The sequence below is a fragment of the Desmodus rotundus genome, chromosome 5 (assembly GCF_022682495.2).
Source record: "Desmodus rotundus isolate HL8 chromosome 5, HLdesRot8A.1, whole genome shotgun sequence".
In the NCBI taxonomy this organism is placed as follows: Eukaryota; Metazoa; Chordata; class Mammalia; order Chiroptera; family Phyllostomidae; genus Desmodus; species Desmodus rotundus.
Window position 1 is genome coordinate 33837088 of NC_071391.1, and position 25695 is coordinate 33862782.

General features: G+C 35.2%; 1 protein-coding gene across 1 annotated transcript; it reads right to left on the minus strand.

Annotated features, from left to right (window-relative positions):
• Positions 1-3701: 3701 nt before the first annotated feature.
• C5H11orf58 (chromosome 5 C11orf58 homolog) lies at positions 3702-21573 on the minus strand. The gene is made up of 5 exons (XM_024558893.3): positions 21357-21573; positions 16327-16410; positions 13738-13798; positions 11490-11599; positions 3702-4751 (listed from the first exon to the last, which is right to left on the minus strand). Exons 1-5 carry the CDS (start codon positions 21417-21419, stop codon positions 4521-4523), a joined length of 549 nt encoding a protein of 182 aa, XP_024414661.1. The 5' UTR covers positions 21420-21573; the 3' UTR covers positions 3702-4520.
• Between the last annotated feature and the right edge of the window lie 4122 nt (positions 21574-25695).

The following is a 25695-nucleotide window of genomic DNA, read 5'->3' on the forward strand; positions in this document are numbered from 1 at the left end:
AGAGACACAAGACATAAAGAAAAAGGAATCCAGTCATAACACTATAGAAAGCCATCAACATACAAGAAAAGTGAGCAATAAAAGGATCAGAGAACTACAAAAATAATCAGAAAACAATAAAATGGCAATATAACTGCATACCTATCAGTAATTACTTCAAGTGTAATTTAAACAATAGTATGAACAATTATATACCAAGAAATCGGAAACCTAGAAGAAATGGATCAGCTTTTAGAATGATGCAACCTTCCAAAACAGAACCAGGAAGAAACAGAAAATTTCAATCAATTACTAGCAATGAAATTGAAACAGTAATTAAAAAAAAAAACTGAACAAACAAAAGCCTTCACAGGTGACTTCCACCATATATTTAAAGAATACCTATCCTCAAACTATTTCAAAAAATTGAAAGAACACTTCAACTCACTGTGAGGACAGCATTATCCTGATACCAAAATCAGACAAAGGCACTACGAAACCAAAAAAACCCAACCCAACCAAACTGGAGGGTAGAAAGAAAATGGTCACGGACCATTATCTGCAGATGACCGATTATATAGAGAAAAACCTAAAGAATCCATTACAAAATTAGTAGAATGAAGGAGCAGGATACAAAATTAAGACAGAAATCTGTCACATTTCTACACACTAATAATGAATGATCAAAAGGAGAAATTAAGAAAACAATCCCATTATAATTTCATCACAAATAATAAAATACCTAGGAATAAAATTTTAGCCGGAGAGGTGAAAGACCTGTACTCTGAAAACTAAGACACTGAAGAAATTGAAGAGGGCACAAAACACTGGAGAGCTATACCAAGCTCATGGATTGGAAGGCTTAATATAATGAAAATGTGCATATTACCCAAGCAATCTATCTATACATTTAATGTAATCCCTATTAGATTATCAATGGTTCTTCTCAGAACTAAAACAAATAATCCTGAAATTAGTATGGAAATACCAAACACCACAAACAGCCAAAGAAACATTGAAAAAGAACAGCTGGATGTATAGCACTCCTTGATTTGAAATATGCTCACAAAGCTTAATCATCAGAACAGTTATGGCACTGGCACAGAAACAGAAACAGATCAGTGGGAAAGAGTGGAGAACCTGAAAATAAACCCTCACTTAATTAATCAATCAACCCACCACAGTGGAGGCAAGGATATGCAATGGAGAAATGACAGTGTCTTCAGTAAGTGCTGCTGGGAAAACTGGATACATGCAAAAAAAAACAAAATTGGATCCCTCTCTGACACCATAGACCAAAATAAACTCAAAATGGATTAGACTTAATATAACATCTGAAACCACAGAACTCCTAGAACACATGTAGTAAATTATTTGACATCTTAGTAGTCTTTTTGGTTATGTCCTCTTGTGTAAGGGAAATGAAGATAAACAAATGGGACTACATCATACCACAAGGCTCTGCACAGAGGAGGAAACCATCAACAAAACAGCCTACTGAATGGGAGATGTTGGTCAATGATACATCCAATAAGAAGCTGATTCCAAAATATGTAAGGACTCATATAAGTCAGTAACAACAACAACAACAAAACAATTATCCAATCAAAAATGGGCAGAGAACATGAAGAGACATTTCTCCAAAGACATATGGACGGCCAAGACACGAAAAGATACTCAACATCTGTAGTGATTAGGGAAATGCAAATCCAAACCATGTGAAACCAGTTAGAAAGGCTATCATCAAAAAGTCAGCAAGTGTTGGTGAAGGTGTGGGTTACATGGAACCCTGCACTGCTGGTGGGACTGCAAACTGGCTCGGCCACTACGGAAACCAGTATGGAGATTCCCCCAAAATGTAAACTAGAACTAGCATAAATTCACAAAAGTGGAATTGCTGGGATTTACCTGAAGAAAACACAGTAGTTGAGAAAGAAATATGCACCTTTGTATACAATGAAGCATTATTTACCATAGGTAAGATACAGAAGCAACCTTGGTGTCCAATCGTCAAATGGAAGATATATATAATGAAGTATTACCAATAAAAAAAATGAAATCCTGCCATGTATGAATTTGACATGGATAGACTTAAAAGGGTATTACCGTAGTGAAGTAAGCCCGAGAAGCACAAATACCACGATTTCAATTATCCACTGAATTTAAAAAAAATCAAATTAAAACAAAACAAAAAAAGGCTCATAGAAACAAAAAAACTGCTGATTGCCAGAGGGAAGTGGAGCGATGGGTGAAAAAGGCGAGGGGAACATAGTTACCAACAGTATGATAACTTTCTACAGTGACAGGATAGTTACAAGAATTGAGTGTGGTGATCACAATTAGGATACATAAATGTCGGATCACTATGTAGTACACCTGAAACTAATATACCACTGTATGCCAGCTATACTTCACTAAAATAATTTTAAAGCAACTTAGATAAGTGGTATAGCTAAACACTTGAGTATTTCAACTAAGAAATTATCAATGCTGGGAAAAGTTGCCATTAAAATGAACAGTTTTACTGCAGAAAAATACTTTGTATTTCCCCACCTGGTACTTTAATAAGGATATCAGAACGGCATAGCACCTGTCCTCCTTTAATGTCAATCCTCAATTTGATGAGGGAAAAAACCACCCAATGTTCATGCTTAAAATAGCCATGATGTAGTGCTGGGACATGAAGCCAATGGACAAACAGACTTAAATTTATTCCAACCCTAAATTATATTAATGTACACTAATATATGAATTACCTGGAACGAGAATTTCTCTACTTGGAGATGAAGAACAATGGTCTTCCCATGCAGTTGTTCTAGAAGGCTTTTCTATTTACATATAAGAACCAGGACTTATAAACAACTCAGCATCTAAACAATAAATTGATGAAAATACTTTCAAAAACATAATACTTGCCTCCCCCTCTTCTACTCTTAAACAGGGGTCAGTCTTCTACTTGAGTCAGTTTTAGTACACAACCCTGTAGACTAGATATTTGAAAATCAATGGCTAAAGTAAAATTTTTTGAATAAAGTTCAACTTGTTTAAACCAAATTTCATTAATGTTATACATCTTGTCTACTACCCAATTAGTATTTAACTGTAAGATGGGGCAAAAATAGATTTACAGTTGTGAGTACATGAAAGTTTATTCTTGTTTTATTATTTATTGTATTATTTTCCATATAAACAACTGTAACCTACTTTTGCCCTAACCTGTATATTGGGTAACACCTATTATAATACAATGTGAGAATTAAAAAAAAAAAAATGCTGGGGTCTAATATGAGAAATATTTCAGAAATCACCTGTTCTAGTTGCTACAGTCCTCTAACATATTCTAAACTTCAAAATGACACAGGAGTAAGTTTAAAAACTAATGTATCAAACACATACTTGAGTAAGTGTGTGATTTAAACCTTCAATCATGCTACTAAGAAACATCAATATTTTGGACCCAATTACTCAAAAGTTCACTTGCTAGCCCACAATGCAATTTGTGTAAATCTGATATACAAAGAAACCTTGTAACAGTAAATGTAGAATCTAATCTTACTCTAACAAAACTAGCAATTATATCAGAAAGCAACACTACTTTTTAGGAATTAGAAACTGAAGATAACAGTATTGAGCTAAAATGAAGAAAAAATTTGTTTCAGCTATTTGTTCAGAAAGCCTGTTCCTCAATTGTAGATAATGAGGATAAAGGTATCACAACCAGGTATGGGAAACTGCTTTCTTTTTATTTAGGCCTTAGGAAGAAAATTAACTTTGGTCACATATTACCTAAAAAAACAAAAACAAAAAAAACAAAAAACACTTTTACATATTCCTAGATAGGACCAAATGATTAGAGAAATAACTTCTTCTGTAAAACTTCACCAAATATTATCAAAAAAATCTAACATTCAATGTAATTCATATTATATAAAGACTGCTTGGGACCACAGCATTCCAAATGTATGACAGTTGTAACTCCATCCTAATAGATGTGAAAAGTATTTGCTCTCATGTTGTTTTGGTCCAAAAGAGTAGAGCTGAATCAGTAAGATTAAACTAAGTACCTAACCATTTGCCAACATTAATTTAGATTGTTACTGGAAGCAGAAATATCCATGATGAATAGTTCTACTGTAACAAAATATAATAATTTTTTTTCATGAACACATCACAGTACAGATAAACTTTTTATAAGTTTATGAAGACACAAAAAAGCTACCACAATCAAAAACTAGTGTTTCCCCCACAACTATCTGAAGGGGTAAAAAGGTGAGATTAGAGGTCTGATGATGCTAATATGAAAGGAAATTGAGCATTGTATTTATTTCTTATTTTATACAACTCATACTCTTTACAAAAATGATCTTAGTCATGCCCATAAAAGTGTAATCCATGGCATCTGAAAGCAAACACTCTTTGTAGTTACTTAAAAGGGCCTTTTTAAAAATTATAATACAAAGGTCTGTGCTCTATAAGCAGTCCTCCACTGTGCATTATAACAATAAGGCTTACTTTTAATACAAAGACAAAGTATTTGGGAGTTATGAACCACTGGATTTAACAAACATCATTTTATAGTTGCTTTTTGCATCTTTTTTGTTTTTGGGATCCTCCACTTCATCAGGGTGCTCAGAAGCCTGAAGTTCTTCAGCAGATTCTTCTTTCTCTGACTCCGAATCACTTTCAGAGTCATCTGGACTTTCAGGATCAGGTGAATCATCATCATCGTCATCATCTCCAGCCACATCACCTTCTCCATCATGATCTTCTACCTAAAAATACCAATTTAAATGAATACAATCATCAAGTAGAAAAACTGGAAAAAACCATTTCCTAGCCATTAACAGTTTTAAGACTGTACTATGGTAACTGGCTTTCAAGGGAAGGACTCGGGTAGCAACATGTGTTTCGTATACTAAGACTTGAGTAAGAAAAGGCTTTGAAGACCACTCACATGTGTGTCCCACCCTCTGCTCTGTTTGAAAATGTGAGTTTTTTTTTTTTTTAAAGTATATAAAGCAAGTTAACCTCTGATCCATGGAAAAGTGGAAACAGTGTTTTGGATATTATAGTATCAATGTTTTGTATATTATATTATTTTGGAGTAAAATAAACCAGTAGTTATAATATGAAGAAAGATGACTTAAGAAATAACTGAGAGCCCTGGCTGGTGTGGCTCAGTGGATTGAGTGGTGGCCTGCAAACCAAATGGTCACTGGTTTGATTTCCAGTCAGGGCACATACATGGGTTGCGGGCCACGTCCCCAGGTTGGGGCATGTGGGTGGCAACCACACATTGATGTTTTTCTTCCTCTCTTCCCGTCTAAAAAAATAAAATAGAGAGTTCCGGCCAAGATGGAGGCATAGGTAAAAACCCTTTGCTTCCTCGAACAACCAAAAGGAGGATAACAACCAATTTAAAATCAATAAATAACCAGAAGCGCCAGAAAATCAAACTGCATTGAACTCTGACAACCAAGGAATTAAAGAAAAAAATCAACCGGAACCACCAGACCGGTAACGTGCTGGATCACACAGGCCAGCCAGCTGAGAAAAACCAAGGTGAGGAGAGGCTGGCTGAAGGCGAAACTGAGCCTCAAAGCTGACTGGACTACGGTGGGAGAAACTCTCAGTCTCATATGAGGGTTCGTTGGAAAGTGGGCTAGATACAAGCAGGTGAGCTGCACTGTTCCCTCTGGCCCCTCCCCCACAGGCAGCGCTGCCACACAGCAAGGAGGGTTGCTCTGCCCAGGTGAATACCTAAGGCCCTGCCCCCTTACAACTTATCAGGTGAGCCAAGACAAAGACATATGGCTCAAATGAAAGAACAGAGCAAAACTTCAGAAAGAGAACTAAGTGATGAGGAGATAGCCAGCCTATCTGATGGAGAGTTCAAAACACCAGTGATCAAAATGCTCACAGATCTGATTGCGCTTGGTCGAAAAATTAAAAACACAAATGAAAAGATACCCAAAATGAAATAAAGCAAAATATTCAGGGAACCAACAGTGACAGGAAGGAAACCAGGACTAAAAGCAATGATTTGGAACAAAAGGAAAAAATAAACATCCAACTGGATCAGAACGAAGAAACAAGAATTCAAAAAAGTGGAGAGAGACTTACAAACCTCTGGGACAACCTGAAATGTTCTGATATCCAAATTACAGGGGTGCCAGAAGGTGGAGAACAACAGCAAGAAATTGAAAACTTATTTGAACAAATAATTAAGGAAAACTTCCCCAATCTGCAAAGGAAATAGACTTCCGGGAAGCCCAGAGAGTCCTAAAGAAGTTGGACCCAAAGAGGAACACACCAAGGCACATCATCATTAAGTTACCCAAGATTAAAGACAAAGAGAGAATCCTAAAAGATGCAAGAGGAAAGGAAAGACTTACCTACAACGGACTGCCCATAAGACTATCAGCTGATTTCTCAAAAGAAACCTTGCAGGCAAGAAGGGGCTGGAACGAAGCAATCAAATTCATGAAAGGCAAGGACCTACATCCAAGATTACTCTATCCAGCAAAGCTTTCATTTAGAATGGAAGGGCAGATAAAGTGCTTCCCAGATAAGGTCAAGTTCAAGGAGTTTATCATCACCAAGCCCTTATTATATGAAATGTTAAAGGGACTTATCTAAGAAAAAGAAGATCAAAACTATGAACAGTAAAATGACAACAAATTCACAATTATCAACAAATGAACCTAAAAGAAGAAAAACGATGAAAACCAAACTAAGCAAACAACTACAACAGGAACAGAATCAGAGAAATGGACATCATATAGAGGGGTTTCAGTGGGAAGGAGGAAGGGAGGAATGTGGGGGGGAAGGTACAGGGAAGCAGCAGCATAATTAGTAGGCATAAAATAGATGGGGGGAGATAAAAATGGTATAGGAAACAGAGGACTCAAAGAACTTATATGTGCAAGCCATGGACATGAACAAAGTGGGGGGGGGAGGAATGCTGGAGGGTTTGGGGGGCAGGGTAGAGGGGGATAAAAGGGGAAAAAAAGGGAAAACTGTAATAGCATAATCAATAAAAAATACTTAAAAAAATAAAATCTTAACAACAACAACAAAAACGGAGAGAATTATCCCAAACCAGTACTGACCTGACATATCTCATCTGACCTGATTGTTGTTTGTGGACACACACACACACACACACACACACGGGGTAAAAAAAGATAATGACAAAAAAAAATGAGATGGTGAGGGTGAGTAATAAATGTAGTGACGTGTTTCAACTTAACCATTAACTTAAAGTAAGACTGCTATGAACACAGCTTGATATATATGAAGTACATGGTAACCAAAAGCCTGTAAGAGATATACAGGAAACAAAAGAATCCAAACATAACACCATACAAAGTCATCAACATACAAGAGCCCTAAATGGTGTGGCTCAGTGGGTTGAGCGTCATCCTGCAAATTGAAAAGTTGCCAGTTTGATTCTAGTCAGGGCACATGCCTAGGTTGTGGGCCAGGTCCCTGGTTGGGGGTTTGTGAGAGTCAGCCCAACGATAGTTGAGTCCCTCTCTTTCTCCCTACTTCCTCTATCTCTAAACATAAGATGGCTGAATGGATAAAAAACAAGACCCATCTATGTGATATCTACAAGAGTCCCACTTCAGACTGAAGGCCACACACACACTGAAAGCAAAGGCACTGAAAAAAGGTAAGTAATAGAAATGGAAATGAAAAAAAAAAGCTGAGGTAGTAGTACTTGTATCAGACAAATAAGACTTTTAAAACAAAGATTGTATCAATAGACAAAGAAGGGCATTCAATGATGATGAAGTTACCAATCCAACAAGATGATTTAATTCTTGTAAACATCTACATACCCAACAGAGCAGAACCTAAACATATGAAGCAATGTTGACTGACATAAAGGGAGCAGTAAAACCCCATCGACATCAAGGGATAGATCATCCAGACAGAAAATCAGCAAGAAAACAATGACCTTAAATGACACATTCAACTACATGGGCTTGATATTTTTAGAGCACTTCACACAAAAGCAGCACACAGAACATTTTCCAGGATAGACCACATGTTAGGCCACAAAATAAATCACAATAAATTTAAGAAGACTGAAATCATATCAAGCATCTTCTCCAAATACAATGATATGAAACTAGAAATTACAAGAAAACAGAAAAACAAAAAAAACAAGGAAGCTAAACATGCTACTAAAGAATGAATGGGTTAACAATGTAATCAAGGAATTCGAAAGATATCCAGAGACAAATGAAAATGTAACACAAAATATATGGAACACAGTCAAAGTATTATAGTTCTAAGAGAGAAATTCATAGCAATACAGGTCCAACTCAAATAACAGGAAAAGTTCAAATAAACAATCTAACTTTACACCCAAAGGAACTAGAAAACAAAACAGAAAAAAATGAAGTTCAAAGTGAGAAGGAAGGAATAAAAATCAGAGTAGAAATAAAATAGTCTGAAACTGAAAAATAAAATTAAAAAAATAAAGATAAGATCTTGTTCTCTGAAAAGATAAACCAAATTGGTAACAGACCAATTATTACTAACAAAATCAGTAATTAAAAGGCTACCAAAAAGCAAAGTCCTGGATCAGATGGTGTCAGAGGTGAATTATACCAAACATTTAAAGAAAATTAATATCTATTCTTCTGGACATAGACAACAGTGTGGGAACAGTGAGGGAGTAGGGGTGGGGAATATGCAGAGGGTAAAGAGGGAAAAATTGGGACAACTCTAATAGAATAACAAAAAAGTGATTAAAAAAATATCTATTCTCAAACTGTTCCAAAAAAAACTGAAGAGAAAGGAAAGCTCCCAAGCTTATTTTACAAGGCCAGCATTACCTTGACAACAAAACCAGACAGAGATACTATAAAAACAGAGTATTACAGGCCAATATCCCTGATGAACATAGATGTAAAAATCTTCAACAAAATGTTGGCAAACTGAACTCAGCAATACACTCAAAAAGCTCATACCACTATCAAGTGGGATTTATTCCAGGGATGCAATGGTTGGTTCAGTATCTGCAAATCAACTGATGCGATATACCAGATAAACAAAATGAAAGAAAAATTATGTGATTTTATCAACAGATGCAGAAAAAGCATTTGACAAAATTCAACATCCATCTGTGATAAAAACTCTCAGCAACACAAGGAGATAAATTCAACATAATAAAAACCACACATGCCACACCCACAGCTAACACACTCAATACTGAAAAGTGAAAAAGCTTTTCATTTAAGAACAGGAGGAAGACAAGGATGTCCACTGTCATCAATTTTATTTGACAGAGTCCTGGTAATCCTGGCCAAAGCAATCAGACAAGAAAAAGATGACATACTATATAGAATGTACGCTAAAGTCTCCACCAAAAAACTATTAGAACTAATAAATGAACTCAGCAAAGTAGGACACAAAATTAATATTCAGAAATCAGTTGCATTTTTATACACCAATAATGGACTATTAAAAAAAGAAGAAAACAATCCCATTACAACTGCATCAAAAAGAATAAAACACCTAGAAATAAATTTAACCAAGTATGAAAAGACCTATGCTCAGAAAACAGTGAGACATTGCTGAAAGAAACTGAAGACACAAATAAATGGAAAGGTATACTGTACTCATATATTAGAAGAATTAACATCATTAAAATGTCCATACTACCCAAAGGAATCAAAAGATTCTTTGAATTCCCTAACAAAACACCAACAGTATTTTTCACACAATTAGAACAAATAATGCTAAAATTATATAGAACGACAAAAAGAACCTGTACAGCCAAAGCATGCTGAGAAAGAAAACAAAGTTGGAGGTATCACGCTACCTAGCTATAGTAATCCAAACAGCATGGCATTGGCATAAAAACAGACACACCCGTGGTAAAGAATAGAGATCCCAGAAAGAAACTGACACCTATGTGGTCCATTAATCTATGACAAGGGAGGTGGAAATATACAATGGGATAAAGATAGTCTCTTCAATAAATGGTGTTGGGGACATAAAAAATTGAAAAAAAAAAAACAACCCAACAATCAAAGTAGACCACTTTCTTACACCATATATGAAAACAAACTCAAAGTGGATTAAAGACTTAAATGTAAGACCTGAAACCATAAAAGAAATAGGCAGTAATCTGTTTGACATTGTTCTTACCAAAATGTTTTTGGATAGGTCTCCTCAGGCAAGGAAAAAAAAATACAAAGGATTATATCAGTCTAAAAGAGTATTTGCAAAGCAAAAGAAAGCACTAACAAAAGAACAACTTCCTGAATTAAAAATACACCAATGATACATAGTATAAGGGGGTTAATATCCAAAATAATAGGAGTAAGTAACTCATAAAACTTAACACAAAAAAACCCAAACATCTGATTAACAAATAGGCAGAGGACCTGATTAGATGCAGGTCCAAAGAGGACATACAGTGACCAATAGACATCGAAAAGATACTTGGCATCACTTATCATCAAGGAAATGCAAATTAAAATAACAATGAGATATCATCCTCATGACTGCCAGCATGCAGCTTCAATAAAGAACACATAACAAGTGCTGGTGAAGATACAGAAAAAAGAAAACCCTCATACACTGTTGATGGGTGGCAAATTGGTGCAGCATCTATGGGAAACAGTATCGAGGTTCCTCAAAAAATTAAAAATAGAACTACCATATGATCCATCAATTCAACTTCTTGGTATTTATCTGAAGAAATCCAAAACACTAACTTGAAAAAATATCTATTCACCCCACCCCTATTTTCACTGCAGCATTATTTACAGTAGCCAAGATATGTAAGCAACCTTGGTGTCCAACAATAGACAAATGGAGAAAGAAGATGTGGTTCATATACACAATAGAATATTACTCAGCCATTAAAAAAAAAAAAAAAATCTTGCTATCTGCCACGACATGGAAGGATATAGAAGTTATATGCTAAGTGAAATAAGCCAGATAGGGAAAAACAATTGTCATATGACTTCACTTAAATGTGGAAATCTACAAAACAAAATAAATGAACAAAAGAGAAACAAACTCTCACAGATACAGAGAACAAACTGAGGGTTGCCAGATGGGAGGGGGTTGGGAGGATGGGTACAAAACTAGACAGGGATTAAGAAGTAAAAATTGCCAGTCATAAAAAGTCATGGGGATGTACAGTAAAGCATAGGGAATATAGTCAATACTGTAATTACTGTGTTTGGCACCAGATAGGTACTATATTTATTGTGATCACTTCATAGGTATGTAATTGTCCAATTACTTTGTACACCTGAATCTAATATTTTATGTCAGCTATATTGGGAAAGAAAGTGCCCTAGTGACTATCTAAGCAGAATTTACATAAACTGGTATTAGAAAACTTATTTACAAATCCCTCAAAAATCTCTCTTATCTATAAAGACCTAGTTGGGCTAATAAAAATATTTTAACTGTAAAAATTCTATCAAGTTGAAAATTATCTTCCCATTTAATGAAAATACATTAATTACTACCTCACTGAAGCCAAGTCCACAATGTCGTCGATATCTTCCTGACAATTTACTGTCCATACTTTGCTGATATTGAGACTCCAGTTCTTCATTAATTTTCTTGTCTTCTTCCCCTGCATGTTCAGTGTACTTTGGTTATGTTTCAGTCAAATTAATAAGAGTATCTGATTACACAAGAAACCCCATAATTCAGATGCTATTATAATCAGGGATGACCTCTCAAACTGTGACTAATTTTACAACTAATTTTGTGGATAGGTTTCTATACCATAAGACATAATGAACAAAATAACTGAAGTATTTATGAATACTTCTTTAATAACCAACACTCTGAACTACAAAAGTGTTTATGAAAGTTCAAAAGTTTATATTTTTTCCACATAAATTCACATCAGACACAAGAGTCTCAGAAAGAAGTGCCTGAAGACTTTCTAAATATTAATTACTAAGAACTCTGGCTATTATGTTTTAGCTTATTTACACCTAGTAACTGGCCTCCTAAAAGTGAAAGTTTTCTTCTAGTCACAAAAAACTCCAAATAAAACCACCTGCATTTGAACAGAAATAATGAAGACATGCAATTGTGTCAGAGAATGGTTAACTTGTAATGGCTTTCCTTAATGCCTTTCTTTGCATATCAGTGTACTGAAGTAATACAAACCATATTTTATCATGCAACACGATACATATTTTTATATATATACTGCTGTATGTAGTTAGGAAGCAGAAAACTGAACCACCTATGAACTTACCATGCAAGAACTAGACATTACCAATACAAATGAAGCTTTCTGTGCAAGACATTTTAATTTGTAAATATAAGAGATTTCATATTTTAATATAAATGTTAGTGCTTTGCACTATTGCTATTCATAAAGCCTCCAGTTTCACAAAGCTATTAAATACATTTCCATTATGCAAAGCTCAGGGACTCTTTTAGACTTTTGTAACAGTGTAAATCAATTTGAAATTGTTTTAACACCAGAAATATAAAAAAATCTATTAATTTCTAAAATGTGCTACATATTCTAGGTCAGTATAAAAATTTAAATAATTAAAAGCTTTGTTAAATATAGCAACGTCATTAGGCCCTGCTATTATTAATGTCTGTGATCACGGTCAATTTTATTGGGATGGCCAAAAAGTTTGTTTTTTCCATAAAATGACTCTAGTAGCGCTTAATTGTCTTTAACTTAATTTGAAACAATTTTGTTAGACTGTATTGTGACAGCTGTCATATCAGCGTGCTTAAAAAACAAACATCAAAATTGGTGAATTTTTGTGTAGCCATTTTAATATTGAAGATAGAAGAAAATACGTAACATTTCTGACATATTATACTTTATTATTTCAAAAAAGGCAAAAATGCAACTGAAATGCAAAAAAAGATTTGTGCAGTGTATGGAGAAGGTGCTATGACTGATTGAACGTGTCAAAATTGGTTTGCAAAGTTTCGAGTGGAGATTTCTCAGACAATGCTCCACAGTTGGGTAGCCAGTTGAAGCTGATAGCGATCAAATTGAGACACTGAGAACAATCAACCTTCTACCACACAGGAGAGAGCCGATGTGCCAAAATACCCAAATCCATAAAGTTATTGGTGAAAATGAAAGATGTGTCTTCTATTTTACAGAAAAAACTAAATGGACTTCTTGGCCAACCCAATAAATATGAGAAAACTTCACTTCTCAGCAGACTGAATTCAAGTATAAATCCATTTTCAGTTCTTATTTATAAAGGTTTCCCCAATCATTTTTTTTTGAAGTTAATTTCTTTAGGCTTTGCAATGAGTTTAATGTTCCTCAAAGATTTCAGAGCAAAACAGTGAATAAACTATAAACCAGCATACTGATTATAACATATTATATGCTGATTATAACATTATATGCTAAATAATTTATAAAGTAAAAAAAAATACATAAACTCAATACATATTACAGTTGGCAAGATGAGGCATAGAACCTCACTACAATTAAAATATATATTGTGAATCAGTAAAAATGAAGACAGAAAAGGGTCAATTTCTTAGTTAAAATATTGTACTGATGAATACTTTCAAATCTTTTAAAAATCAAAGTATATACTAAATGTTATATATGTAACATGTTTACATATACTACATACATTTCCAATTCTAATATTTTAATTATCAAAACACTTATACACAGAAGTTAGAATATCCCAAAATATGGACAAATATTCCATATTCCAAATTTAGCACCTCTATTTTAATAACGTATTAGTTTCTTACCTGTTCGGAAGTGAGATGTTGATTTGTGATCTCCTATAACAAGGCGACCAGTATGTTCTTTCTATAAGGAGGCAGGAAATGTATTAGAATTTGAGACCACTAATCTAATATAATTATTGAGTGTATACTATATGCACAACACTATTCCTGGATTCTGGGATATAGTGCAGAAACAATACTAAATTAAGATCCCTGCCTTTATGGAATTTACAGTCTAACAATCTTAGGGACAGGGAGGAGCAAAAAAAAAAAAAAAAAAAAAAAAAAGTATGTTAGAAGGTAGTAAATACCATTAAAACACATACAAAGAAACACAGAGCAGAGGAAGGGGGTAGAGAATATGTAAAGGTGAAGCCGAAATTTTAAATGGGAAGGACAGATACCTAAAAAATTAAGTCAATCTAAACATGTTCTTTCCTAAAAAGGCCAGTTAAATGAGTTGCTTTAACTTTCCCACCTTCTCTTTCTGGTGCCTCAGGCATATCTCATGGAGAGAAGGCAAATGAGATTATTTAGCTAGCTAAAAATGAAATAACACACATAGTAAATAAAAGTGATAGCTCTTTAAAACATAAAAAATGAAAATCATCATTACTATCAACATACCACTCAAATAGTTAGCTCATTAGTATATGACTACAATGAACACCCAATCACAAACTGTCCAAAAGACCCCAATTTAAAACCATCCAGTTCTATAAAACATAAAAAATCTGATTCAAAGTTACCAACTAATCTGACTACATAATTACTCTCAATTTATCAGTTCTAATCTACTCTATGATTCATATTTAGTTTCATAAGGTAAGAAATAAATTGTTCACTAAAACATAGTGACTTTGTGAAGAAATCTTAATCATCTGTGAAGATACAGTAAATAACAAATCTCTCTATTGTGAAAAGATGATAGGCACATTCTCCATACCCAAAGATACTAATAAAAGGTTCAAGCATTAATGCTTATTGCCTTACCTGCCGTTAACACATAAGCAAATTAATGATTCAATATGCTGCTTCTTTAGATTGCAGAAGATACCTCATTAACAAGACCTGAATATATAATGGCATCAAATTACTCTAGGATGATAGTATTGCACTGGTCTATTCATTCTTTCTCTGCTAGTTCTCTCTCTGTGACCAATAAAAAATACCATGAGTATTAGGAATTAGGAATATACTGTGTGGCCACAAGCCAGAACAAATCCAACCAGCCTAATAAAAGATCAAATCTACAATCTTTGTCTTGCTAGAGAATTTAATGTATGCTACACAACCCACTAACTGGTAGCCAAATTTCTTTTTCCGTTGTTCTATCTGTTCCCTCCCAGTTTTACTGATGTAAATGACTATTGGTAGCTAAATTTCATACATTTTATATTAGAGTGTTCTACTAGGTTGAGAATGTCCCCTAACTATTACATATGTTATACATCCTTAGCAAATCTTTTCTTTGCATGAATTAGGTCAATTTTCATGACCTTCAGACTACTTTCTATGACAAATTTCAAATTATGGAAAATCTGGATTAATGAGGTAAACAAATGCTTCCTTTTTACAGGTCTTCATGTTTTGCATGATCTCTCCCTACCCTCAACCCCACTGCTGTAGTCGGGCTAACTCATGCTTTTAGATTCAGAACAATTCTATTTCTGAGAAGGTTTCCTGTTTGTACAGGTAGGCCAAAGTTAGCTACCCTTGTCTGTTGATTCCACAGCACTATGTGTACAGCTCTCTCATAGCAATTCTAATTCTATACTGTTATTATCCAGTTTCCTCCGTTACATGATGGCTCCAAATATGTGACCCCTCCCCCCAGGACCTAGTACAGTACCTGGCACTTGGTGGTCAGTAATTGTTGCTAAAACTAAAATGTACAAATACATTCCCTTATTAACAAAAACAAAAAGCAGAATCTCATTTTAAGGACCTTGAAAGAGAAAAAAGTTTTTCTATTTCTTTCACATTAGATTTGTAGGAAGGCTACTGGGACCATGTTACAAAAATAAATTCACTTGCTACAAAAATAAATACGAGAGATCACTGTATTTGCTTGTAAAAATGAATTGCTAGGAACAGGACTTTTTTTCCAATAGGTGATGCTTTTCCAGCACCTATATTTTGTATCTTCTAGTATGTTAATCAAAGGGGTTTCACAAAAATGTATGAACATGAAAAATTAGGGATAAAGGTTCTTCCCTTCGTTACTACTTCAAGGACTAGAAGGAGCTATAAAATATGAAAAACCTACAAATTGGTCTGTCCAGAAATACCTTGTATCAAATTGTTGGTCTAACAAATGGTAAATCATAAAATTTAATGTCTTCTTTCTTCCATAGGCATATCCTCAAACCAAAAAAAATTTTTTATATATAGTTTCTAAACCTACTGGCCAGAGGCAATGAGAATCCTAAGAAAGAGTAAAAATTTTAAATACTTGGTTTGGTTAGCTATAGTCCCCAAAGCCTTAGATAATCATGAAGAACAGGAAAATGGAATACAAATGTATTCAGCCCTTCCCACTTAAAACACACACACAAAAAGACATATTTTCACAGAAAAGAAAAAAAATGCAAACAGTCTGATGCTTACCTTTCCTGCACCCATAAGTCTCAAGAACTTCTGTTTTCTTTCTTCATTACCTAAGTCTGCTGCCTCCCAATTGCTAGATCCAAGCTGGAAAAGAAATTAGTCAATTAATTTTTTGCACAATAATAAATATTTATATGATGGTTCAACTTAAGATTTTTCTATTTTATGATAGTATGAAAGTGATCCTCACTCAGTAGAAACTGGCCAGACTAAGCTAAAATGTTTGGTAGGTTAGGTTTGCATTTTTGACTTAATATTTTCAACTTATGATGGGTTTATGGGGTTGTAATGACATTGGAGGAACATCTGTATTCCTTTTGTTACCTCAAGGCAGAAGCTTTTAGTTCTTTTGCAGACAGAGCTTAGTTCTCAAAAGGTTGTTTCTATGGAGTTTCAGATTCAGTAGGTCTGAGGGGGTGCTCATGGATTTCATTTCTAACAATTTCCTAAGTGACGATGATGCTGTTTATGTGGGCAACCACGCGTTGAGACCTACTGTCCCAGTGCCTTATAGGAGGACCCTAGAGCACCTAGTACTTTGAATCCAGAAGGCTGCTAAAGTTATTAATTGAAGTTAAAAACTCTGGCTTTAGTGATATGCTACATATCACTAAAGTTTAGTTTAACATCGGAGTCTACTTGACCCAATTTTCGTTTTTTAGTTTCTTTTTTGAGCGGTTCTAGTTTTTGAAGCATTGGTATGTCATCACTTTCATTCTTTCATAGAGGTCTTCCAAACACAGAAAATTTACTTATTTTTTTTAAAGAAAAGAATTACTTATTCTGTTTTGTAATTATCAAATGGGTCAAATTAATATCAAACATTGAACCCTGTTATAAATGTAAAAAAATTATGAATTCCTAATATTTTTCCCTATATCTTGAAACAGATATAAGAATCACTTCATTTTAATTCATCAATTATTACCAACTAATCTAAAAATGACTAAAATAATAAGAAAATAGAAAAATGACAGAAGTGTTTTCTCATCATCTTATCCAAAGTATTGCATCATCTTCCAAGAAAACATCACCCCTCTGTCTGTTGCTCTTTGCTTTCTTTGGATACAGTTGATAATTCAGAATTTTTAATTTCTACCCATAACAGCAAGTAGGTAGAAAATCAAAAACTGACAGAAGGCATTTCACAATTATTAGACAAATAGAATGTAAATGCAAAATGACAAATGATGGCAAAATTAATTTATACAGAAAAATCTTTGGACGATGAATACTAGGTAACTTTGCTGCAACCCAGAAATCAATGAGACAAAGAAAAAAAAAACAGAAAAGAAATATAATATTCTCATCTAGAGAGTCACTCAACAAAGGACTTCACCCTGCAATGTTTTGCAATAATAGCCTGGACCATGCTGTTTTTCTAAAAAGATGGGTGACTGTTTCATTTCCTCTTTTATGATCTTTGTGCATCAAAACTTACTTGATATGGTTTTTAAGTGGACAAATTATGGAGGCAAGTGTGTATACAAAGGTGACTAGAAATGTAGAAATAAAAACATTCACTGGATTGATCATTCTAATTGAGTTTGTCATCTAAAAATGAAAAGGTTTCACAATTATGGAGAAAAGACAATAACCCCCTTTCCAAAACAAAATTATGAGCAATCAAACATTTCAAATAGTTCAAATAAGATTATATTTTGATGATATAAATACAAGAACTAGAATAACTTCATAATAAAGCTAAAATCTATTGGAAAGAGGTTTGAAATCTGAAATTATATGTTCCAGTTTCACACATGACAACTGATAAGCAGTTAGCTGTATTCAAAGGATGCTAATTATTTGGGTGTAATTATCATGAAAATGTGGAATACAAATTTGGTTTGCTATGATTAAATTCGTATTAGAATTTCTAATAAAGGTGATTTTCACTATCCCTTTATTATTACTTCTGAAAATTATTTGTAAAAAAGACTAATAGAATATAAAGGAAACAATGATGGTCATGTCTCCTGGGCATATGAGAGTTAAAAGTGTTTGTACTCACTGGACAACCACTTAAGGCTCTTCTAAATTCCATTTGGTGGAGGCTGATATTCTCTCATGATTTTGGTTATCTAAGGTCCAAATTTCTGCTTCTTTCCATCTGACAGCTCAACTTTTCACAGACCACTTAGTTCTTAACTACTTCTGACTCAACACAGTTAAAAAAAAAAAAAGCATAGTGTTCTACAACTTACAAACCGCCTTCACTTACATTCTCTCGAGAGCCCTTTTAATAAATAAGGACACTGAGGCAAAGAGGCTAAGGAACTTGCTTCCATCCTCTGGCCGTTAAGTCCTCTCCTCTTTCCATCATCCTGTACATGATCAAATTGAGTATGTGGAAGTAGTTTGTGAAGTAGTTATAAATGAATATAAAATTAGGTTAAATATTGTCTAAAAACCAAAGATTTCCCAAACTCTTTATTAAAAGAGCAAATGTCTTCAAATAAATAACCTTATCATTTGCAATCCTAATTTGTTTTCAATCATTAAGTCCTTCTGGTTCTTCCTTTCAAAGACCTTAGCATATAACAGCAAGTACCTTGCCCAAGTGCTACATTCTGAAAAGCACATGGGTGCCTGACACATTCTTAGAGGTTCTCAGCTAGTGACTAAAATTAACTTCCCCACTCCTGACTCCCTAAAAGATAGCTTTCATTTCTACACTCCAATCAAAGCAATGAAACCAATACCATAGCAACTCCTAGGATTTACTTATAACATTGTCAGCATTTTCCTAGAGCTGAATTCTGTGATTTGATATCTACTTTTAATATCTTTTAAAATGTTTTGTGATCCTCATTTAACATGTGAGGTCAGTGGGCAAAGAAAACTTCAATGACCTTTTACATGTAATGGATGTTCACTACAAATTGTTGACCAACTAAATATAATTAGATGACTTTCTACAATTTATGTTTTTATTTGAAAAAATTTTAAATGTTTTACATATATAAAATCCATATAAGAAACTGACTTTAAAATCACTATCAAGAGATAGATTACTGTATTGCACTATAAGGAATTAGCAACATAATCAATTTTAGGGAAAGTGTGATGGTGCCGGGTCCCGATTAGGACTTGCAACTATTTATAATCATAGCCTTCAAAGATAATGCTTATAAGATTGGAAAAGGTCTTAAGGGTCATCTAGTTTAAACTGATCCCCTCAGAAGCTGTAGAGACTTAATCACTTAATTCCTTTAACTTTGTGTTAAATTACTAAGCATCACCAAGAGTTTTCTGTCAGGCTAAAACAGCGATTTTCTTTCTTAAGATTTTGCTTATTTTCAGAGAAGGGAAGGGATGAAGACAGGGAGAGAAACATCAATTGTTTGCCTCTCCCACCCCCTCATCAGGGGACGGAACCCACAAACCAGACATGTGCCTTGAGCAGAATTGACTGGTGACCTTTCAGTTTGCAGGACAATGCCCAACCCACTAAACCACACCAGTCAGGGCTAAAACTGCGATTTTCAACCTTTTTCATCTCATGGCACACATAAACTAATTACTAAAATTCTGTGGCACACCAAAAAATATATTTTTTGCCAATCTGACAAGAAAAATAATTTTGATTCATTCACACTGGACAGCTATTGCTGTGTTGGCTGTTCTCATATTACATGTTTTAAGAATTCTTGCGGCAGGTTGGTTGAAAATTGTGGAGCTAAAAGAGTATGTCGCTGAGTATGGCAAAACAGGTGCCTAACATTCTGGCAATCAAATCACAGTTAAAAACCAGGAGGCAAACAATGTAATAGCTTTTAAAATGGCATCCAAGTTACTCAAAAACCTAGATAAATTCCTAGCATGTCCTGGATTATCGTATCAACAAGAAAAGGTCTAAATGCCAGTTGTAGAAAGAAACAGATGGCATGAATAAATCTCTCTATAACAACTATTACTCCTCAAATCTTTACTGATTACTAATCTTTCTGTAAAACTAAAAGACCCTTACTATTCTGGACCTAACCCTTCCTCCCATTCAGAGAGTGGTGGATCTTAACCATCATCTCATTTGCTGCAAATGATGCACTAGAAGTATCCAGTGAGCCTTTTATGGTTCACAAAGTAAGATATTATGAAAGGCACCGAACTGCACTACAGAAAATAAATAACTCTATACATCCAGACATTGATAGAACTTTAAATTTCCCTATCAACGTTCCCATGGCATTTATTTACCCAGTTGTAAGAAGGACCCAGTTTTACGTTTACTGGTTACTGCAGTATCCATGACAGTGCGCGAAGAGCTGGGACAAATGTACATAAAAGTCCAGGGTAATACATACTTATTCATCTTAGAATTTCCAACACCTGGCACAGCAGTAAATATTTAATGTGTTGCTTTAAGGAATGAATGGTTTGCTATTTAAACTGACATCTGGGAGGGGAGGGCAGGAAGGAGGCGAGGGGAGAGGGAGGAGGGACAAGGGAGGTACTTGACATCAAAACGGGTTTCTAGGTCTCAACGTATTAAGACTTCACCACCTTGCGCCAGTAACAAATTACTCCCCTGGTACAATTTTTCATTTCAATACTGTTATGAGTTTATTCTTAACAGCACAATTAAGTTTAATTGTTAGGAGCACGTTACAAAAATAATCCCGGCCAGAAAATTTGCCCTAATTGCAGGAACATTTTGACACTGTCTTAGGAGCATTTTAAGCCTAAAACAGTCAAGGCCTTACCGTCTCTGAGTAGAAAGGCTTGACCAACAGGCTTCATCAGCCCGCAAACAGGCAAATGATCCCTTGACTACGCTCTTTCACTTCTGGACCATACATGATTTCTTTCCTCAATCCCCCTTCCCACACAGCTCTCTGGCTCTTTGCGTGCGGCCCTTTTCAAACCTTCCTACTCTAATTAAGGAAGGGAGATATTTCGCACTCCTCTGGGACTCCCACCCCTCCTTTTCGGGCCACCTCAGGCATTTCCTCCTTCTACACCCACCCATCCCGGCCTACCCCAGCCTTTAGTAGGCCTCAACCCTCATCCACTCCGCCATTGTTATTTACATCGTCGTCTGGGGAGGCCGAACGCTTCACCCCGTGCGGATGGGACTCCCTGGCAGCACTCATCGTTGCGGGGACCCGGAGGGCAAATGCCAACCCGACTTGCTCTTCTTCTCAGCCGCAGCGCCAGCAGCCTGCAACTTGCCACCGGACCAAGCAGCGCCACTCCAGAACGCAGAGCCCCTTGGGCCTTCTCCGCCACAGTCGATACGCCGCAGCCGCTTGCCACCCCGGGGCACTCTGGGAGTTGTAGTTTTCTGGCTGACTCCAAACCAGCCTGAACAAGAGACAAAGAAGGGTAACTAAAACTACAATTCCCAGGAAGCCCAGCGGCGTACTTCGCGCTGTGTGGCGGGAGGGTCCTTTGAGGCTCCACCTTCTCCGGTTGGTGAAGCGAGCTTTCCCGCGGATGGGTATGGCGGTGAGCGTGGCAGCTCAGTGTCGTTGGCGCAAAGAGAGGCTTAGACGGGCTTTTCGCTTTTCACTGTGAGATGGCGCACGATTGACATATGTAACCGTCATAGTTAAGCACCTAGGTTTAAATGTAATGTCTAAGGTTTATTGAATCCTCACGAGTAACTCCCAAGACAAAAACCTTAAAAAAAAAATGGCTTCTACCGTTTCCATCTTGATGTTCTCTATTGCTCGCAGAGATTTCTAGATGACCGGCGGTGCAGCTTTCTAGAAGATGCTGTTTTGCTGCTTTCTCTTTCTCACTGAAATGAGTCCAGTATGGTGTCGTACCAGTTTTACTGGCTGTTATTGAAACTAAGGTCCACGTGAGGGAATTTTGTAAGCTTTCCGTGGCTTTGTGTGAAGTGGGAGTGACCCTATCTGACCTCGCTGCTGGTGGGCAGGCTTACTTCTGGGGCCTTCTCCAAGAGAAGCCCCACTTTCTGCCAGAAAGCCCTGTATCTTTTTTTCCTTTTAAATAATATATGCTTATTTTTTTGAGGTGAAATTCACTTAATATAAAATTAACTGTTTTAAAGTGTATAATTAAGTGGCATTTAGTACATTCAGTGTTGTGCGACCTTCATCTTGATCTAGTTCCAAGACATACTCATCACCCCAAGAGGAAATTCATTACTCTTAAAAGCAGTCTTTCCCACCGTACCTCCACTCCTCAGAATCCACTCTATCTAAAGGTTTTTTTCAAATGTTCTTTTATTCATGCAGTATCAAGATACCTGAATCTTAAACCAGGCCTGAACCTGGCTGCCTTCACACCTAATATTCTGTCAGGATCCTTGTCCTTAATTATTCTGAAGCTTTCTAGCCGTTATAAAAAATTTGATTCTTTTTAAAAGATTTTATTTATTTTTAGAGAGAGGGGAAGGTTGGGAGAGAGGGAAGGAAACATCAATGTGTAGTTGCCTCTCACATGCTCCCTACTGGGGACCTGACCTGGATCCCAGGCATTTGCCCTGACTGGGAATCAAACCGGCAACCCTTTGGTTCACAGGCTGGCACTCAAACCACTGAGCTACGCCAGCCAGGGCTGGGTGTTTTTTTTTTTTTTAAGCAAAAATCAGTAAGTAGGATGACAGTACAGGTATCATGTTCATTTTGGTACTGAAAGTAGCCTGGGAAACTGCTTCACTGTTAGCCCCTGAACTCAGCAATTACTATAGTTTGATTGTCTGTGTAGAAATTGTATTACTTACATGGATTTCAGATGATCACCGACCATTTATAGAACCGTGACCAGTGGAATGTAGTTCTTTAGGCAGCCATATATCCAAATTCTCCTTTATTTTGGAAGCAAAGGGAAAATAATGGTAATTAGGATAATATGAAAAAAAACTCAGGGTTATTTTTATAATCAAGCAAAGTCACTTTAATCAGTTGGTTCTGTAAAAAGCACAAACAAAACAAACAAAAAATAAATCAAGGAGAAGGGTATCCCTATCAAGAGAAAAAGTATCTTTTGGAAGAGGTTGCTTGCTCTTTACTATGAATTAAAATATTTTGCCTACCATGTTTCTACAAAAGTTCTGTGAATATAAATACAATGAAATAACAGTTACAGATGAACTACAGTTCTCCAGAGTTTGACAGACTATTAGTATACAATTTAGAATTCTTAGCTTTATTACCAGTCAACAAATGGGATGCCTGAATAGGTAGTTTAGATTGCTAAAAGAATTCTGAAATAAAAATACAATAAGATTAGTAGTTACTAAGTAGTTTTAACTTTAGCAAAAGCCTAGAAAAGCTTAATGAGCTGGTAATCTGCCTTTTATTTCTTCACCAGAATTGTTGGCCCTTGTAAGACTAAATCTTCAAGTTATCATAAAACAAGATCACAAACCAAAAAGTAACATAGGAGATAATAAAAACTGGATCATGTAATCAGATTTTACTTGGTGTCATATACAGAAGGCTGTAGGTCAAGAAGAAAATATACAGTATAATAGAGTCACATATATGGCATAGAAACTCAGTAATACTTTTCCTTGTTTTGCAAAAACAAGAAGGTAACTTGTACCAGGTGGACCTCTGAAATAACTTCTTTGGGACAGAGACTGTTTCATCTTTATTTTTTGTTTCTGTATCTTCTAGCGCAATACCTGGCATGGAGTAGTTAATAAGCTTTTTTTGAATTAATATAGGAAGTATGAAATAATATAATGTAATAGAGTGGTATCTTGTATAAGGTCCAGAAACTAAGCAATGTCCTTTCCTGGGTAATGAAAACAAGGAGAGGAGACCATGTTGCTAATAGAACATGTAAAGACTTTCCTGAGAGTAGAGACTGCCTTCCTCATTTTTTGTATACTCAGTGCTTAGCATGTAATAGGCATTCATGTTTATTGAGTGCATACACCGATATTCCTTCAACCAAGGGTAGTCATAACTGTCATAACTCTGATAAATATGCTCTGTACAAAACACTTGTTACTGAGACTAAAAAATAAAATTTCTGGAGCCATAATTATAACTATTATTTATTCAACATTCACTAATCACCATATACTTTGGTAGGTGCTTTTTATAATTGATCTCAGAACTTCACAATAATTTGCAAGAATTTTTATTTTATAGATAATGAGGCTTAAGAAAAGTTAAATACTTGCCCGTAATCATATAATTAATGGGTGAGTAGCTAAGCTGTGATTCTTTAATTCTGTCCAACTCCAAAAACCTACGTACTTTTCCACTGTAAATATATAAGTCAACGTTTGTGTAGAGTGGTTAGTATGTGTCAGGCAGTGTTAAATTTGAGGAAGGCCAGAATAAATAATGTATAATCCCTTATCTCAAGGAGTTTACAGTGGTCAGGCATGTAAAAGGGAAAACAAAACATTTAAGAATAGACTGAGGAAGGAGAGCCTGAGATTAAATGATAAAGAAAAAAAAGATAGATGTGGAAGTAGAACAAGGAAAGTTAAGTGTCACTGAAGCCAAGGGGGAAATAAACAGTAGTTTTGTGACAAAAGATGAGGTGTGTGATTTGCATCAATAATTCTCAAACTTTAGTGCATGGCAGAATTACCTTGAAGACTTTGTGAGAGATATATTGCTGGACCCTATCCTGGAATTTCTTATTCAGTAGGACTGTAATGGGTCAGAAATTTTACATATCTTAATATATATAATCTTCGCACAGGTATGTCCTATTATTATCTCATTTTACAGATCAAGAAAATTGAGGCAAGTACAGACTAAGAAATTTGCTTTAAAAATGGAGGCATATAAAGATTAAATAGGTAGCACAAGATTGCATATCTAAATATAGTGGAGTTGGTGACCTGGCCTGGCTCTAGTATTTATGTTCTTAATCACTGTATATGTAGAGTAATTCATACAAGGTATACATGATGATTATTGAATAAAAACCTTGGAATAATCCATTTCCTGCAAATTTGGGATGCTTAGTTCCAAGAAAGAATTATTCTCTTTTAAGACAATAATCTAAAAATATCAAGGATTTTCTTAATGTGCTTGTGTCTAGTAATTCATTCATTCATTACTGTGTCCAGTAATTCTTAAAATACTTTCATGTGTATAATCCAGTTTTATGTAACATAAGGCTAATATGAATTATGATTTTTACACTAACAAGTATTGTTGAATATCTAAGTAATTGTGGATCTTGGAGAGTCAGAAATTATTTGGGCCTCAGTTTCTTCATCAGGCTGTGCTTCTTTGATTTGAATTTAGGTGTTTCATTGTAAAATTCAGATGATAATTTCTTAGTTAAGAGGGGAATTTAGTTCAATATATGAAATTTTCTCAGTTTTAAGATTTTCTCCCTTAAAATTTTCTCAACTTTAGTAGTTAGTACTGTTATTGATGGAAAAACTCAGAGTTGGTCATGCTTTTTTTTTTTTTTTTT